General features: G+C 45.3%; 1 protein-coding gene across 2 annotated transcripts in view; it reads left to right on the plus strand.

The window, feature by feature from the left end:
• Nup93 (nucleoporin 93) overlaps positions 1-18,327 on the plus strand; it is a 104,840-nt gene extending 86,513 nt beyond the window's left edge. For both annotated transcript variants that reach the window (XM_036188510.1, XM_036188511.1), the window contains 16 exons: positions 908-997; positions 2,246-2,385; positions 5,835-5,967; positions 7,221-7,378; positions 8,864-9,029; positions 9,425-9,518; positions 10,804-10,995; positions 11,595-11,721; positions 11,844-11,916; positions 12,183-12,227; positions 13,465-13,581; positions 14,349-14,467; positions 15,070-15,187; positions 15,535-15,618; positions 17,253-17,381; positions 17,825-18,327. In XM_036188510.1, coding sequence (XP_036044403.1) covers positions 908-997; positions 2,246-2,385; positions 5,835-5,967; positions 7,221-7,378; positions 8,864-9,029; positions 9,425-9,518; positions 10,804-10,995; positions 11,595-11,721; positions 11,844-11,916; positions 12,183-12,227; positions 13,465-13,581; positions 14,349-14,467; positions 15,070-15,187; positions 15,535-15,618; positions 17,253-17,381; positions 17,825-17,935 — 1,896 coding nt within the window. In that variant the 3' untranslated portion in view covers positions 17,936-18,327. The remainder of the gene's footprint in view (positions 1-907; positions 998-2,245; positions 2,386-5,834; positions 5,968-7,220; positions 7,379-8,863; positions 9,030-9,424; positions 9,519-10,803; positions 10,996-11,594; positions 11,722-11,843; positions 11,917-12,182; positions 12,228-13,464; positions 13,582-14,348; positions 14,468-15,069; positions 15,188-15,534; positions 15,619-17,252; positions 17,382-17,824) is intronic.
• Positions 18,328-18,920: the final 593 nt, after the last annotated feature.

Consider the following 18,920-nt stretch of genomic DNA (forward strand, 5'->3'; position numbering starts at 1 on the left):
CCCAGAAGCTGTATGGCATCAGCATCCTCTATTTAAAGTAGAGCTAAGGTTCCATGGGTCCACGATTGGTCATTAATTCGGTCCTCAGGAAAGCAAGGACTTCAAAATGTAAAAGAAAGCCTGTTTATAACCATCATTATTTTATAGACCAAATCCAAAGTAAAAGGAATTTTCTTATATCTTAAGAAACATCACATCAAACCATAGTTGTGTATGTGTTTGGTTTTTTGTTTTGTTTTGTTTTTTGTTTTTTGTTTTTTGTTTGGTTCAGTTGGGGTGGTTTTTGTTTGTTTGTTTGTTTGTCTTGTTTTGAGAGAGTTTTACCTGAAGAGCAGAGATTCTTTCTTACTACACTTATTTATTTCTTTGTTAGTTTGTTGTGGGGCTTTGGTCAAAGGACAACCAGAGGGAATCAGCTCTCCTATCATGTAAGTCTCAGGGATTTAACTCAGGTTGTCAGGCAGACACTCAGTGATCTGTCTGGGCTCCAGAGATGCTTTCTAAAAGTAAGTGTTCTAGATGTGTAGCAGATACTGTTCTAACAGACCTACCCAGTCCATGAAGCCCAGGAGCATCAGTCCTCTGACCTGGGCTTACAGACTTTGTCATGGTTCCTAGGGAGCAGCAGCCAGAGCCAGGCCATGGTTCTGTAGCCCCATCTTCATTTTTGGATCTAGCATCTCTCCGTGGACTACCTTGGCCCCTTGTTTTACAGTATTTGTAAGGCTGGGGTAGTGATTAGTGTTAATGTGCTAGCCACAGCTGGAGATCTGCCTTATGGATGATTAGGCACTTCAAGGAAGGGAAGGTTGGCATCAACCTCAGGCTACTTGCTGGCTTCAGAACAACTTCAGATCTTAAAAGGAAGTGAAATAGATCATCTGTTTACTTGTTCCCTTTATTTCAGATTTATATCTACAATGAGAAGATTGTGAGTGGACACCTGCAGCCCAACCTTGTGGACCTTTGTTCATCTGTCGCAGAGCTGGACGACAAGGTAGAGCCCAGTGTTCACATGGGACAGCAGCTTACTGTCTTGGCTGCAGTATATGAAGAAAGACGATTTTATGAGATAACGTTCCTTTTTCCAATGTTTTATATACATTTGGAGTGATTGTTTTATTGGTGGCTTTTAAAAATCCATCTTCAAAAGACCTGGCTGGGATTTGTTAGTGGAAAGAGTTCTTGAGCTCTGTTGGGTCCCTACCCATTTCCTCTCCTCAGGTATCAGCAGGCTCTTTAAGAAGAGCCACATAGTTTGTATTACCTCCTTGAACTTAACTCATCATTTTCTTTTGGACTCCCTTCTCCCAGTTTTTATTATGCCTACATTCTTAATCCCTGGCCAGCTGTCTCCTTCAGGAAGGAACAGCAGTGATGGAGGGGAGGTGTCCGAAGGTACTGGGAGAGGCCAAAGGAAGGGAGGGCTGTTCCAGAAGCAGAAGCATCCATACACTGATTTGTTTCTCAAAAACTGCTTTTTTCCAGAAGTGAAATACAATGCAAACAGATTGAAAGACAAAAGTGAGAATTCACTAATCATATCTGCCTGGTGTTTTAGAGCTTTCACTGAGGCATACCATGAGAACTAACCTTCTCTACTGTGTTGCATTTCTCTGGTTCTATCTTTAGAGGGTTGGAAACACATTTTGAAGGAGAAATTCACAGCCTGGGGAGTGGAGGCCCACTGGGTAGGGTAACACAGAGAAAAGCCTCTCTTCTGGAGTCACTTTTGAGGGAGTGAGTAGGAGGGAAATGGGAGGTTATGGCATTTACTCATAAAATGAGCTACAGAGTTAGCCCAGAGAGCCCCTGGGAAGACAAAACCTTTATTATTTAGGTTAAACTCTTTATTTTAAGCCTTAAGGAACTTAAATAACCTTGTAAGAACTTGTGTTTAAGCTCCTAGAGCTCTGGGTGATTAGAAATGCACTCAGGCACTCTTAAGGGATGACCCACTGAGATTCAGCTCTTGTTACTTTCATGTTCCTAATGATGGAGGTGGTTCTGTCAGGCCTGGCATGGTAAGTGGTTTGAAAGCCAACTCCAAGCAGGGAAGGGGCACTCATCAGTGGTCAGAGCTCTGGTGGTTGGCAAGGCACAGGCCTGTCTTCCATACTGAGTTTGAGCCAGGGGTGTCTCAGACAGAAAACCTCAGTCCTCCTCATTCTGCCTCCATTGCAGTCATACCAAGTAACTTCTCCATCCTTACCGCTTTGTCATGTGCAATCTCGTTTACATGCAGAGCATTTCTGACATGTGGGCCATGGTAAAACAAATGACAGATGTGGTATTGGCACCAGCGACTGATGCCCTGAAGAGCCGAAACAGTGTAGAAGTGCGCATGGAGTTTGTCAAGCAGGCCTTGGGATACCTTGAGCAGAGGTAAGGCAGCTGTAGCGCTCTATCTATCTGTCTGTCTGTCTGTCTGTCTATCTGTCTGTGGTGGAGTTGGCTTTTACTTTCCCTAAAGTCACCTGTTTCTCGAGTCTTAGGTAGTTCTGGGGCTGAGTGTGCTGTAACTGGAGTACTTTAAACTGACTGGAGCTGAGGTAATTCTGTTGTCAGAACACTTATCTACCAGGACTGTTTCTGCAGCTGATAAAATGGTACATAGAAATGGTGGTAAAGGGCAGCTCTGCTTTTCATCATTTAATGTAGAGACATGTTGATTAGGTCAGAGTGACTTGGCTCATAATCCTGTTTTCCTAATATGGTTCATCACTCACTCCCCAGGTTCCTTTTTGTTTTTTTTTTTTCTTCTTTTCTTCCGAGACAGGGTTTCTCTGTGTAGCTTTGTTTCTTTCCTGGAACTCACTTTGGAGACCAGGCTGGCCTCAAACTCACAGAGATCCGCCTGGCTCTGCCTCCCAAGTGCTGGGATTAAAGGCGTGCACCACCACTGCCTGGCTCCTTTGTTTTCTTACAGCATTCTAACTCACCTTGCAGTATGATAACTTTAAATGTTAGGAAGGCCCCTGTAACTTTACCCTCCCGGCCCTACCCAGTGAGTCGGAGTCAGGGCTCTGCATAGCTGCTGAGGCCAATGCTTTGTGTCTGGGCATGGCTGCTGAGGGGTTTGTGCCTTTATCCTTATACCTTATCATCGCCCAATTCATTCTTAGACCTGTGCCGTTCATCTCTCTCCTCGTGGAACTCTGAAATCCCAGCAGGAATGGTCAGGACTGTGCAGCAGACTCCATTTTAGGGACGGCACTGGGCACCAGCCTGCTGGCTTAAGAAGAGCTTTGTCAACAAAATAATACTTGGTTAGGAAGTTCCTGGAGGGGATTCAGACTTGATGCTGTAGGGGACTGGTTTCATTTCAAATACTGTGCTAATTACACCTTAGCTACATGAAATGAGCACCCTCTGATCTGTATTCACTAGCCTCCATTCCTTTGTTACAAAAATCTGGAACTTAAAAAGCTTTTGGTTTTTGTTTTTTAATTTCTCTAGTCTATATGTGTGTGAAGGTTTTATAAAGTAATTCTTCAGACTTTGGCTAAACTTTTTTTTTTCCACTTTAGTTTATATTCTTATCTGTATGCTTGTTTTGCCTGCATGTATGTCTGTGTACCACATAGGTGCAGTGTCCATGGGCCAGAAGAGGAAGTTTGATCTCCTAGGACTGGAGTTACAATTGGTTGTGAGCCACCATGTGGGTCAGGTCCTTCAAAAGAGCGGTCAGTGCTCTCCACTGATAAGCCATCTTTCCAGCCCCATTGGCTGAGCTTTTGAAATGGAGGTTTGGTTGTATTGATCATCAGCCATAAAGAATCTAATATAGTAACATTTATTCATTTTAATTGGCAAACTATGAGCTAGATTTTCTTATGCCATATAAAAATCTTAAGGAATTAAAAAAAATTAAAAAGTGCTTTCCCTGACAAACTTAATCTTTAAACTGTTGCTTCAGCCACTAGGCTGCATTCCTGTTTATGTATCCCATTTTATTATTTGTTGCACTTAGTTTGTTTTTTTTAATTTTTTGGGGGGAGGGGGCTGAGGATCGAACCCAGGGCCTTGCACTTGCTAGGCAAGCGCTCTACCACTGAGCTAAATCCCCAATGTTTTTAAATTTTTTTTAGATATATTTATTTATTTTATGTGTATGAGTGTTTTTCTTCCAAGTACATATGTGCACCACATGTGTGCCTGGTGGCAGTGAGATCAGAAAAGGACACTAGATCTCCTGGAACTAGAGTTACAGATGCTTGTAAGCCTCTATGTGGTGCTGGGAACTGAACCCAGGTTCTCTTTAAGAGCAGCAAGTTCTCTTAACTGCTGAGCCATCTGTCCAGCCCCTAGTTTAATGAAAAGACTTTTTTTCTTTCCCCACTCTCTAGCTGGACTTTTAGGGCTTTGAAGCCCCTGTCCAGCTGACAAAGCCTGGCTTCATCTCTGGAGCAGCGTCACTCTCCGGCAGTGCCTTTTCAAAGTTTCCTTTTCACCTCTTTGAATAACTGTACTCCGTGTTACAGTATTTCTGCAGATGCTTTTCTGCTGACAATATAGCATAATGTTTCAAGTTACATAATCTGCCAGATGGTATAGGAGACCTAGTTCCAAATATGTTTTTAGATATAAGGCCAAAAATATTGAGAAAATATAGGCGTGGTCTCTCCCTTCCATGTTCCAAAGCTTTCGGTAGGATACATTTGTCTTGGTTCTCAAGGAGTTTTGGCTTCTTTAATTTAGGATCTTGCCAGCACATAGGTTGTTTTATTGCAAGTTGGAGGAGGTGGTAGTGGTCATCTGTTTTGTCCTGGCTCTCTTCTCTCATCTTGTGCTTTTAAATACGTGTAGCGTGTAGTGATGAGGAGAATGCAAATAAATGCTTTTACAGGGATTTAGGAAAGTGCTGGAAAGAAGAACTACAGAAGAGAAGAGAGGCCCCATTCCTCACACCAGAGGCTCCTATTGCCTCACTGTGGCGTCCACCCTCTGTTGTCATGAGTGTTCAGTTTAGTTTTATTTTTTTCTACAGTTATGTAGTAGTATGTAATTTTACATAGCTCAACTTCTAATTCTTTGACACCATTTTTACTAACTGCATCAGATTGCACAATTTGTTCTCTGAAATTGGCTTGTAGGTTCATTCCTGGTTCTTAGGAGGTACAGGGCTGAAATGATAGTAGATTAGGCAGCCATGGTTTGTTTTGTTTTGTTTGTTTGCTTGCTTTTTTTGGTTTTTTGAGACAGGGTTTCTCTGTGTAGTTTTGGAGCCTGTCCTGAATCTCGCTCTGTGGACCAGGCTGGCTTTGAACTCACAGAGATCCGCCTGCCTCTGCCTCCCGAGTGCTGGGATTAAAGGCGTGTGGCATCACTGCCCGGCGGTAGCCATGATTTTTATAACATTTTAAAATGCTTCTGGGAATAAACAAAACCATGTTCTTACGTGGATTTGGGTACCAGATAGGACATGTAGAGATAGGAAACACTTACAAATAACAATACTGATAATCTAGATAAGGGTGTGATGCTAGTCATTGGACTATTTTGACTTTTCATGAAATTTATTTCAAATTCTTTAAAATAAAAATGTTGTTTAAGCAAACCCATTAGAACATTAGTGTCCCCCCTCCCCCCTTAAAGTACTTGAAGCCCTCAGCTGTATCCCCTAGGAATTCTTTGGGGTAACCGAGGTAAAAATCTGTGCAGTGCTAAGAATGAATTTGCTTCATTAAGCATGTACTGTTTCCTCTTCTGTATGAGATTTAGAATCCAGACCTTGCCTATAGAGTTCACAATCTAGTATTCTGAATGTGGACATAAATGTGTGTAATACATGTTGTCAACCTTCACCATTTTTTCTCTAAAAATTTTTCCAGTTACAAGAATTACACCCTTGTGACTGTCTTTGGAAATTTGCATCAGGCCCAGCTGGGCGGTGTGCCTGGGACTTACCAACTGGTCCGAAGTTTCCTAAACATTAAACTGCCAGCTCCCTCACCAGGACTTCAGGTACTAGTGACGTCTCAGGGTCAGACATACTCTGAAGCTGTTGGTTGAAAGGAGGTTCTGTGTGTCAAAGAGGCCAGGGATGAGCAGGTGGGGCTGTTTCACAGGGACCCATTGAAAACTAGTCATGCAGGAGTCCTGCCTGGATAAAGGCAGGAGAGGGAGTCAGTGTCAGGTCCTAGGTGAGTTTTAAAAGTTGAGCTATAAGGACTTTTAGGAACTTACATGTGGGTATGAGAGACAAAGTGAGGGATCTGTCGGAAGTTAAGAGCAAAACAGTTGGAAGAATGGCATTGGATATGGTTTACAGTCCTGCTCAGCTGGCCCTGGAGCTGGGGGATTATTATTTACAGTGTCTTATAGAGTGTACAAGCTTAACTGGAGCTTTGTGCCCCAAAATTGGGAGATATAAAAGATGCTGGCTTCATAAAAGGTCGGACTTACTATTAATGAGCAGGGGTTCATTATCCTGGGACCCTGGAAGACTGTTCTAGGAGGAGGGAGCAATGTGGACAAGCACACAGAGAAAGCAAAGTAGTAGGAGTAGTAGGCATGTAGTAGGGCTGAGCAAACTTTGGACTAGCTGGTAAAGAAAGGCCTTGACCAAGGCTGAGCACTTGGGACTTGCACAGTTTAGAAGAGTTGAAGAGGCCAAGTGACACCGTATAGTATCAAGTTTATGAAGCATCCTGCCACGGAGGAGAGAGCCAAAAGCTCTGAGGACCATTCCTGAAGGAGTTGGTGAAACACAGAGAGGGCAAGCCCAGGCCTGCTACATGGGCAAGTAGTAAGTAGGATGGGTGGTCACAGTTTTAGGAGGGTAGAGACAGTCACCTAGCAGCGTCTGCTACCCAGACACTCAGAAAATTGAAGGGACAAGGAATGAATGCTTGACAATTCAGTAGCAGTTAATTTATAGGCTCAAGTGGATGATAATACCTCTCATTGGTCAATGGTATCTTTAGCTCTTGTTCTGTGAAAGTCAGAGAAGACCCCATTATTACTGGCTGTGAGAGAAACCATGGGGTGTTGTGGGTGAGAAGGGCTCTGTTCACTTCAAAGTCACTCCAGATCCATACTACATTGCTCTTCCAGGTTTCTCTGGACAAATTAATTTGTTTGCAAAATACAGGGAGTAGGATGCCGTCAGTGGCTCTTCACTCATGGGGTTATGGTGGGAATTAAGTACCTTTGCTGGAGCCAGCACATCAGAAAGTGGTTGGTTAGCTTTTGTTTGACTGGTTTTTGTCTTTTAGGATGGCGAGGTGGAAGGCCATCCCGTCTGGGCGTTAATTTATTACTGCATGCGCTGTGGGGACCTGCTTGCTGCATCACAAGTTGTCAGTCGAGCCCAGCACCAGCTGGGGGAATTTAAAACCTGGTTCCAGGAGTACATGAACAGCAAGGAGAGAAGGTACAGGGTGTAGGGTGACTTCCTTTGCTTGGCCTTGCCTGCAGGGAGACTATATTTAAGAAGTTGCCTGTCAGTGGAGGACTGTGCTTAGAACACACTCTAAGTCAAGGTTGCTTTATGAACTAGAACTTTTTGTTTGTCGCCCCCCCCCCCACCCCCCAAGCTGAGGACTGAACTAGAACTTTTTGGCCAGGGGTGTTGGCATGTACTTATATCTCAGCACTCAGGAGTCTGAGGCATCAGTTTGTGAGATTAAAAGTCAGCCTACACTACATTGTGACCCTCTTGTCTCCAAAAACCAAAATAAATAAGTAACTGAAATAAAATGAGATTTTTGTGTGTGTGTTATAGTCACTTGGTTAAACACAAATGTTCTTTCTTTGTTCAGCCTGTATTGAAGTGTATGCCGTACACTTCATAACTCAAAGGTTAGAGCTAGAATGTGATCAGTTTGAAATCAGCAATGAGTGTTTGCCAATGTTTTGAGATACTCTCCTGAACTAAGGAGCTGCTAAACGCAGTTTACTTGGGATTTTGCTTGTGTAATTGACACATGTTCCCATTCAAACCCAGTTTGTACATATGCACAAGCATGGAAGAAATACGGTGCTCCAGTGGTACCTGTGGAAAGCAAATACTCGTGGTAATTCTGCCATGTTAGGAGGTTGTCTCAAATCCTGAGCATCTGGTTTGCTCGTATAGTTTAAAGTAGGACTAGGGTGGAAGATTTGTTCAGAAGGAGAGCACTTGCTGTCTAGCATGCACAGGGCCCCATGTTTGGTCACCACGGGGGTGGAGGTGGTGTTCGCACCCAACTCAAAAGGAGATCCTGAGCCAAAGGTTTGGGTGCAAGGAGATTATTTGGGAAGTGAGCCTATGTGAGTAAGGGAATGTGGAGGCCCAGTGGATTCAGACAGTGGAGGAAGAGGCTGGAGAGCTATCTCAGTAGGTAGACTGCTTGCTGGGCCAACGAGTTTAATCCCCAGAACCCTTGTTAGGCATGGTAGCATGTGCTTGGATCCCAGCCAGCACTGGGGAGTCAAGGAAGGAAGGGTTAAGGATTTCTAGGACTCTGACCAGTCAGCCTAGACTAATTGGTAGGCTCCAGACCAAAGAAATACTGTATCAAAAAGACCCCACCTGAAGAATGGCATGAAAGTTGACTTCTGTCTGGCCTCTGTAGTCTGCTGCACACAAACAACAATAGGACAATTAAGGGAAGGACCCACTGTCACTCCTGGAGGGATGCTGGGGTGGGGTAGAATGTTGATCCATAGCGTTTCTGACCTTCCCATGGAGGTCTTAGGACTGGAGAAAAGTGGATGGACAAAAGGACACTTTGCTAGTAGTTACAAGTCAGAAGAAAGTCGTGGTAGACCAGACAGGACCTGTGGCCCTGGAAGGAGAGACTCCAAACTCTTAGATGAATGCCTTCACTTGGCCTCTGAGGATCTTTGCTGAGGCTGTGTCTCTGTGTGTCTTCAGATTGTCTCCAGCTACTGAAAACAAGCTCCGGCTTCATTACCGCAGAGCCCTGAGGAACAACACAGACCCCTATAAGCGTGCTGTGTACTGTATCATTGGCAGATGTGACATCACCGACAATCAGAGCGAAGTAGCAGACAAGACTGAGGACTACTTATGGTTAAAAGTAGGCACAGCTTCATTTGCCTGCTCAGTTTTCCATACTCTCTTTACCTGCTTAACGCATCATGTTTGTGTGGTGATCAGGACAGGGCCAGGGGAGTTTGTGTCTGTTGGCCCTGTTTTTTTGCTGTATAATTTCCAACTAATGTACACGGTTAGCTTTCTTTTTCTTCTTTCCTTCCCTTCCCCTCCCCCCATTTCCCTTCCCTGTTGTATTGCTAGGGATAGAATATAGGCCTTGGCATGCTTTACCATGGAGCTACCAGCCAGCCCCAAGAACCACAGTGTCCCATGCCATCTCCAGCTCACAGCTGGAGCATGGATGCTGGGCAGCTACAGCTGGACACATGGCTGAGGATGTAGTTTGTTCCAGTGTGTGTGTTTCCTTTGGGGATTTAGTTGAACCAAGTGTGTTTTGATGATGACGGCACCAGCTCGCCACAAGACAGACTCACTCTCTCACAGTTCCAGAAACAGCTGCTAGAAGACTATGGTAAGATCCTGCACAGTCACCCTCTCTCCTTGTGGGACACATGGCTTACCTGTAGGGAAGCCCTTCACACATGAGCTCCTCTAGTGGACTTTAACTATTTTCAATCAGGTAGAGACTATTATGCATTAAGAATTATGTATCACTTGGATACAGTATTTGGGAGACTGAGGCAGAAAGATCATGAGTTCAAGGCCAGCCTAGGCTTCAGAGTGAGTTCAAGGCCAGCCTGGGCAACTTGGTGAGATTTTTGTCTCAGAATAAGAATGAAAGGGTCCGGACTGTAGCTCAGTAGTGAAGTACCTGCCTGACATTCCAGAGGCCTTCAGATTGATTGATCTCTAGCACCACCAAAAGAAAAAAATGAAGAAAAGAAACCTGTGACTTCCATGGTTGTAGACAATAGACTTTTCTCCAGCTCTTGCTGGGAAGGGATGTGAGTGAGGCCTTAGCTGTCACTCCATTAGATCTTGCTAGTGGTCATATCTGGTTACAAAGGAGAGAACATAACTTGTCCCTTTGACCTCCTCATTGGTGAGCAGCTCTGGAAGGTAAAGGATCAGCAACTACAGCCAGTGTAGCTGAGTTCAGAGTCGTGTGAACCCCGAGTTCACTTCAGCATCTTTGCAGTTTCTCTGTCTGTCCATGTTGAAGACAAACTGTCACTGTTTCTCTCCTCTCTAATGCAAACAGCTTAGAGTTTACAGCAGGACTGCTTGCTAATCATGTAGTGAAGCCTAGGAGTCTTGTTTTTTTAACCTTTTTATTTTATTTTACTTTTTTGGTTTTTCGGGATGGTTTCTTTGTATGGCTCTCCTGGACTGTAGACTCACTCTGTGGACCAGGCTGGCCTCGAACTCATAGAGATCCACCTGGCTCTGCCTCCCGAGTGCTGAGATTAAAGGCATGCGCCACCACTGCCCTGTGAGGCCTAGAGAAAGTAGAAGAATTGTGTGTGTGTGTGTGTGTGTGTGTGTGTGTGTGTGTGTGTGTGTGTCTGTCTGTCTGTCTGTCTGTCTGTTTTGTAAGTCAAACTCACTTTGTAGTCCAGACTGGTCTTGAATGCACAGAGACCTCTCCTTTCTACTGCTATGACTGAAAGTATTAGAGGCATGCATGTGCCCCCTTGCCTGGCTCCAGGTCACGTTTCATAGAGTTTACTGTGTCCAGGGTCACATCAGCTGCTTTATGCTGGTGATTTCTTCCCACCCAATAAGGCCAGTAGATCCCCAGGGTCAGACACAGGTGGCAGCTTCCTTCTGAGTTGGTTTCATATCCTCTCCTGCAGGCGAGTCTCACTTCACCGTGAACCAGCAGCCCTTCCTCTACTTCCAAGTGCTGTTCCTGACTGCACAGTTTGAGGCTGCCATTGCCTTTCTCTTCCGCATGGAGCGGCTGCGCTGCCATGCTGTGCACGTGGCCCTGGTCCTGTTTGAGCTAAAGCTGCTTTTAAAATCCTCGGGGCAGAGTGCTCAGCTCCGTGAGTATTTAGGCCTTAGCTGGCAGTGATGGGACATGTTGATCCTAGTGGCTGTGGAATGGCAACCACTGGGGATTTGGAGCATTGTAGCTACTTGAGCTTGTATATTAGTGTTAGAGTACTCATTTGTGTCCCTCAGCATTTCCTGTAGTGTTGAAGGGCCATGCCAGGGACCAGTTTTGTGGCCAGACAAAGCCATTTCAAGAGTCACGAATGTCATGCCCACTAAGGATTTGGCTTTAAAGATTTTGGAAACCCCAGCTAGCCACCTCTCTACCTGCCTACTCAGATGGGAGAGGTAGGTGGAGAGCCACGCAAATGTGAGTGAGTGGGTCCTTAGTGGGTCAGTATATGAGCCATGATGGTCAAGTCCATAGTCATTTCCTGTAAAGGCCATCATGCTGGTCATTCACCATATGAGACATTTTCCTCTACTAGAGAGGAAAATGAAGGACAGTGGCGAGATTACAATGGGAAATATAAAGTGTGTGGGCTACAAAAACACATACTTCTAGCCCATACATTGAATTTCCATGGGTTCTGGGTTGTGAGGGTCAGAGGAGCTCTGAGAATGTGAGCCCTTCTGTTCCCATGTGCAGTCAGCCATGAGCCTGGTGACCCTCCCTGCATGCGACGGCTGAACTTTGTGCGTCTGCTCATGCTCTACACCCGCAAGTTTGAGTCCACAGATCCAAGGGAAGCACTCCAGTACTTTTACTTCCTCAGGTGAAACTTCCTTTTGTCTTTGGATTTGGCTACCTTTTATCTCCCCATTCAGAGAATGCCTCTTAGAGACTCTTAGAGTCCATACCACAAACCACCCAAGCTTTTGTTCTGTGCTTTTGTAGGGATGAGAAAGACAGTCAAGGAGAAAACATGTTTCTGCGCTGTGTGAGCGAGCTTGTGATAGAAAGTCGAGAGGTAGGTCAGCCTTCTTCTCGCTCTGGTGGGAGTTTTCAGTGTGTTCTCATGCGACATTCTGTGTGAGTAGGTTGTGCATGGCCTAGAGGTGGAGGTAGGGTGGAGCTTTTTTTGGTTTCTAACAGTGAAAATAGTGATCTCAGCATCACTGTTTCCTAGTTTGTGTAAGACTTCTTTGCCCCTTTTCTTCCCATCTTTTTCCCTAAGGAATTGAGTGTTATGTTTATTTCCTTGACCACTAAACTAAATAACCCTTTCCTCCACAGTTTGATATGATCCTTGGGAAACTAGAGAACGACGGAAGTAGAAAGGTGGGTTAAATGCACCCTGACTGTCAGAAGAGTGTAGTCACACTGCAGGACTCACATCTGGATACAGAAACTTTAACACAAGAAAGAGGAACTTATAGGCCCAACTGATGGCCTTGGTTTTACACACATTTTTCTTTTCTTTAAAGTTTATAAATTTGTGATTAGATAGGTTTTTCATATGTTCAAAGCATGCCTGCCATTTTTTTAAGCTAAGTGTCTAAATTTTTGTCATTTTTGATTCAGAAAACATGAAGAAAAGTAAGTTGATTGCTGTACCTACTCTCTCCAGACGGAAAGGTTAGAAATGTAGGCCACCTCTCTCAAGAGGCTAACCCTGAAAAGGCCATCTCCCTGAAGCCTAAGCGGTTCCTCTGGGGCTTGCCATGCCGTGGGTCACTGTAACAGAAGGGCAGACGCCCGTTGTCAGAACCCAATCCTGACCTTGGCTTTCCCCATGTGCCCCAGAGGTGCTCACTTTTCTTTGTAAAACTGCATGGTTTGGCCTAGCAGCCCAGACAAGGCCTGATGGTACTCATGATGGTAGCCCATCTTCGTGGGCATTGTGCCAAGTGTTTTTTGTGCAGTTTCTCCTTCAGTTACGACAGTCACCATCAAAGTGAGAACCATTATCTTCTGTTTCCCAAGTGAAAAAGCAGAAGTAAGACAGGCTAATTCTTTTCTTCAATACCACACAGCTGGATTCTGAGCATATATAATTTATTGGTTCAGGGGCAGATCATCCCAGCTTGGCCCAGCCCCGATAGAGCATTAGAATGGATAAACGCAAGTGTCAGACAGTCCATACCCCATCCCCTGTGGGTCCCGGGTCCTCAGACTCTCCTGATCACATGCCTGCTGTTGAATGGTGACAGAGACTTTTTCAAAGTACTCACCGCCACTTCCTGTGTACTTGTTCAGCATCTGTCTTAGAAAGCAAATTGAAAGTCTTCCAAATATTTTCTTATAACTTCCTTATTGCCAGAAAATTTAGAATCACTAATAGTTTTACCTACTCTCAGTCCTTTGAGTAAATCTTCCAGAAACCACAAATGTGCCACAGCCGACTCCACAGGCTTCCATTAAATGTGCCCGTCTTTCTTCCCATGGTTTGGGGGTGGGGTTACGTCATCAAGAGGGCCCGAGTTGAATAGGACAAGCATTTCAGTTCAAGTGCTTCTGTGTCGCAGTCGCTGCTGGGTGTTGAGTCTCTTCCTCCCTTGATAACTTGTCTCGTCAGCCTGGAGTCATTGATAAGTTTACCAGCGACACAAAGCCTATTATCAACAAAGTTGCTTCCGTGGCAGAAAGTAAAGGACTGTTTGAAGAAGCAGCCAAGCTTTATGACCTTGCCAAGGTAAGTGCCCTTCTCCTGCTGATAACACTGCTCCAACTTTTCAACATTGTCTTTGTTTATCACTATCCCTGCTGGAGCACTTTCTCAGTCAGGATGAAATTCCCATTTTACAGAATTCTTACTGCCCAAAAGATATCTCTGACCAAAGAGAGCAACGTAATGAAAGGCTCTCCTATAGGCATTGTCGAAGCCACTGTGGTTTCCTGTGGTAGCCTTCTACAGTAGCCAACAGTGTGTAGTCCAAGAGCCTGGTTAAATGCATCTACCTGAGAGTATGTGGCGACAGCTGATGATTTAAGTGACCTAAAAAGGAAGGTTTCCTGGGGCTGGAGAGATGGCTCCCTGGTTAAAAGCCCTGGTTGCTCTTCTTGAGAGTCCAGCTTGGTTCCTAGAATCCACATGGTGGCTCACAACCACCCGTAACTCCAGTTGCCGAGGATCTGATGCCCTTTCTGGCCACTGCAGGCACCAGGCTTGTACATGGTGCACATACATACATGCAGGCAAAACACATGCACACATAAAAATAAATAAAATCTTTTTTAAATAAAGAAAGGTTTCCTAAATTTAAAAATGTTGTGATTGAGGTATAATTAGGACATAGGAAAATGTGCAGGTGGTAGGCATTCACTGGATGGACTATCCTTGGCTGTGTCCAGTCTCAGGATGTAGAGCAGCTGTTCATCACCCCAGACAATTGCTGTTTTTATTTGCTTATTTAGTTTGTCCTTTTGTTGATTGTTTTCTTAATCTTAAAATGTAAACAGAATGCTGACAAGGTGCTGGAGCTGATGAACAAGCTGCTGAGCCCTGTGGTCCCACAGATCAGTGCCCCACAGTCCAACAAGGAAAGACTGAAGAACATGGCCCTCTCCATTGCCGAGCGGTAAGGCCAGGGCTAGCTTAGTGGGGCCTGATCCCAGGTCACTGTGCTGCCCTACTGTGTGTTCAGCTTCACAGAGGTGATTCTGATTCACCTTCTAGAACATCCTGTCATGATGCTGCAGGATTCTCAGGGGTTCGTGGGCACTCTTGTAGAATCCACCTTCCTCCCCAGGAAAGTCACTGGGTTCTTAGACTAGAACCAGCTATCTCCAGAGGAGACTGGGTTTGTGATGCTTTCCTCCAGCAACACACAAAACCCTTCGGCAAGTGAGGCCTCCCCACTTAGGCAGTAATCCCCAGCATTGACCTTCAGGGTTCTAACACACGGAATCCTCTCCTCCTTCCTAAAGACTTGGCTGCAGAGTTGATGCTGGACACTAGAGAAGCGCTTCACTCAGAGTGTGTGTAGGTAGAGTATCGCCACGTCTACACTAGTCAGCCCTTTACAACGTCCAAAGTGAACACTGTTCCTCTCTCCCTAGTGCCCATCATCCAGAGAACTCGGGAGGTTGATGCATTTGGAATGCTGTCCCGAGATTAGGATTCTGTGAAATCCACAGCCCAGCATTGCTTCCCTCAGTGGCCCCCTCTTTTGTCTTTCAGGTACAGGGCTCAGGGAATAAGTGCAAATAAGTTTGTGGACTCTACATTCTACCTCCTCTTGGACTTGATAACCTTTTTTGACGAGTATCACAGTGGCCACATTGACAGAGCCTTTGATGTGAGTTTCTGCTAGGGTGCTTGAAGTGCAAGTTCTCATCAACCTGTCTGTTAAGTGAAGAGGACAAGTGTGATCCTAGGAGCCCCCGCTTCCCCAGAAGCTTTTCTTTTTATCTCCCCTTTAATCTAGAAACCGGCTTCTGGAAGTCGAAGTCTCTGACTTTTAGAGTTGAGTCTGGAAATGACAACATAAATCAAGTCCGTCAGTTAGGGTCAGAGCTTTATGTGCATGAGAGTGCATTTTCTGCTTAAAAACCAGCTTTGCACAAACTGACTGACTGTTACCTTTTGGGGGATGATATGACTATGGCGCTGTGTCATATGGGGCTGGTGATGGTTTTTAAACAGATCATTGACCGCTTGAAGCTGGTACCTCTGAACCAGGAAAGTGTGGAAGAAAGGGTGGCTGCCTTCAGGAACTTCAGTGACGAAGTGAGTCTTTCTCTGCTCATGACAGAATTCTGCTTCCTTCCCTTCCAAAACTGAAAGGTTAATTTTTTTAATTGTATGTATGTACATGTGATGTGTGTTTTTATATGTTCCCATGTGTATGGGCGCATGTGGGGATGTGTGGGGCCCACAGATGATGATGGGTGTCTTCCTCAGTTGCTCTCCACTTTATATACTGAGGCAGACCTTGGGGAAGTGGGGTATAAGTCATGGAATATACATCATGCACCCTGTGGAAATACTTAAGAATTAAAATATCATCTTGCATATGTAGACAATGAGAGAATTCAACCAGACTCACAGGTCAACAAGAACCTTGTTTCTCCAAAAACACATGGTATGAACTCACAGAACACCAGGAGAGCTGAAATTGGACCTGTCCCAGGAAAATCTAATCTAGATAGATGGCTACCATAGCTAGAACTCTCAGAGTTACTGGGTACATTAAACAGAAAGCCGGAGCTGGGGAGGTGGCTCAGTGGACAAGTGTTTGACATGCAAGTCTGAGGACCCGAGTTCGGATGGCTGGTACCTACCCAACAGTAGGGTATGTAAAAGTTGGGCATGGCAGCATGTGTCTGTAGTGCCAGCACTGGAGGTGGGAGTGAGGTTGCTAACCAAAAGTCTGGGCTCCAGGCTCCGTGAGAGACACTTCCTCAAAAACTAAGGTAAAGAGGCACAGAGAAAGACACGTAATGTTCACCTCTGGTTTCAACACATGCACACATGGACATGTGTACCTGCACACATGGACGTGCATACATACCCACACACATGTAAATACAAATAGATAATTTTTTTTCTAAGGAAGCAAGTGCAGTGACCACGAGCTGTTATCACTCCAGAAGCCCTAGGGTCACTGTCACCACCTAGCTCAAGTGCTCTGTTGGGCTACACATGGAACCACTAAGAGAGCTATAAAACTTTTGGCAGCCAGGCCATGCCCCACAAGATTCTGTTTACCCTGGTGGGGCTATAACGTGGTCCTCCCCCGATCATTCCATGTACAACACTCAGGAAGAATTCTCTTTAGAGCACAGGTACTGTACTCTGGACACAGCTGTCATCCTCTGTCATCTTTCACTTCACACTAAGGGAGGACCTGCTGTTAGCTGTTCTTCCTTTGGTGTTTCTTACCCGCCCTAGAAACAAGGGCTACTGCATCATGGGCTAAAGTAAACACTAGCTCTGTCCGTGTGGACTTCCCAAGGGAGGACTGGTGGAGACAGGCCGTGGGCAGACCCGAAGCAATGGGGTGTTGTGGGGAACTGGGGACCATATGCATCCTTTACCCACTAATACTAGGTGCAGACACTTTTGGTCTTGTTATGCTGGCCAGCAGAGCCTCCATGCTTGCAGACGGTGCCTGTGCTTTGGGCATACTGTCCCACCAAAAGTATCCCAAGGGAGCAGCGCCAGTGGCCAGTGAATGGCAACTCCAAGAATGTGATGCTACTCTTGACATCACAGGGCCACTAGCTCCCTTCTTGTGACTGTAGTTCTTCATTGGCAGTTGTTGGATGTAGTGTGACCAGGCAGAGGCAGTGTCCCTTCACTACTGCTCCCTCTGGGGATGGGGTCCCTTTCCCTCATTCCAGGTGTTTTTCTCTCTGTAGATCAGGCACAACCTCTCAGAAGTACTTCTCGCCACCATGAACATCCTGTTCACACAGTTTAAGAGGCTCAAGGGAACAAGTCCATCTTCAGCATCCAGGCCTCAGCGAGTTATCGAAGACCGTGACTCTGTAAGATCCCAGTACTCCTGAGAAACATTGCTGAGAATCACCTTGCTGGTTTACATCCATTGCCCAGCCCTCTAAGACCACATGATCCCAACCACGCTTCCCTTAGCACCTAGGACTAGTATAAATCTTATACAGCAAGCTCCTGGGAGAAATCAAATGGTGGGATCACAGCTGTTCTCAAACTAGGGGTAGGGATGGCGTGGAAATCAAAGAAAATGCTAATTTGTGATTGGTTCCTTATGGTGTGTTGGGGTAAGGCTCTCTGGCAGAGCAAGCAGCCTTTGCTCAGTCGAGAACTCTGACACTGTGGAATTGGGGGACAGTGGAAGCCAAAACAGTCCTGAAACTGGGTGTACAGCACAGAAGAACCTGTGATGGTTCTCAGTCCAGGGCCCAGATTGACAGTTAACCAGTTTTCTTGTCTTGATCTCCTTTTCTCTCAGCAACTCCGAAGTCAAGCCAGAGCTCTGATTACCTTTGCTGGAATGATACCCTACCGGACATCTGGGGACACTAATGCCAGGCTGGTGCAGATGGAGGTCCTCATGAATTAAGGGCTGTGTTTGATGGGGCCTGGGGCTGCACACTATCAGTATATTAGTCACATGGGTCAGCTGGGGTGGGCTTCCCAATTTTTTTTTTTCTGTTGTATTGTGTTTCGTTTTTTGTATTATGTATTTTTGTCAGTACCAATAAATTTCTTTAATTTGTATTTCTTTTAAACATTTTTTTCTTTTCTTTTTTTCCTTTAAAATTTTGGGTTTTCTTGTTTTGTTTTGGTGGTGTGTGTGTGTGTGTGTGTGTGTGTGTGTGTGTGTGTGTGTGTGTGTGTGTGTTTATTTGGGAAATGTTGTCAATCGTTTTGGGGCCAGAGAAGGAGAGACAACATAGGTTTCTGTAATTTGGCTAATACGACTTTAAATGATTAAAAAATTATCCATTATGAGCAAGGAATCCAAGCCTTTGGAGTCCCATTCACTCAGACACTATGGCCCATATAAGCAGTCACAGTGCATTTTCACAAGTCTAGTTGCATGTGAAACCAGCCTCAGCCTTGGATCATGGAGGAATACCATGTGTGTGGAATACCAAGTGCTGCTGTCCTCTTGAGTAGCCTTTGAGGTCATGTAGCCCCAAACCACCCCTCTTCCTCAGCCATGATTCCAAGTGACGGGTCTGCCGTTCCACACTTCCAGTGGGGTCAGAGCATGAGCTTGGAGCTGCTGGAATCGAAAAGGTGTAAGTGCCCAGCTCAAGGCTGATCTGGGGCAAGCCCTACTCCTCTTCCGCTCTGTTGAGAGCTGATGGATAAAGTCACTCCCCTCTCAGAGAACTCTGAAGCTTCTCTCTTTTGGCAGTCAGTTCTACTTGAATGATCCCCTTCACTGAGGAAGGCAAGCTCACGGGCTCACTCTGCATGTCTGACAACAGAACCTTGGGCATCTGCGTTCTGGGTATTTGGTTCCAGCAGTGGTTGCCATCTGTTCCTGACCCTGTTCTCTCTCCACACCCATATAGCCCTGTACTGAACTAGAAAGA

Source organism: Onychomys torridus, chromosome 5, assembly GCF_903995425.1.
Source record: "Onychomys torridus chromosome 5, mOncTor1.1, whole genome shotgun sequence".
Lineage (NCBI taxonomy): Eukaryota > Metazoa > Chordata > Mammalia > Rodentia > Cricetidae > Onychomys > Onychomys torridus.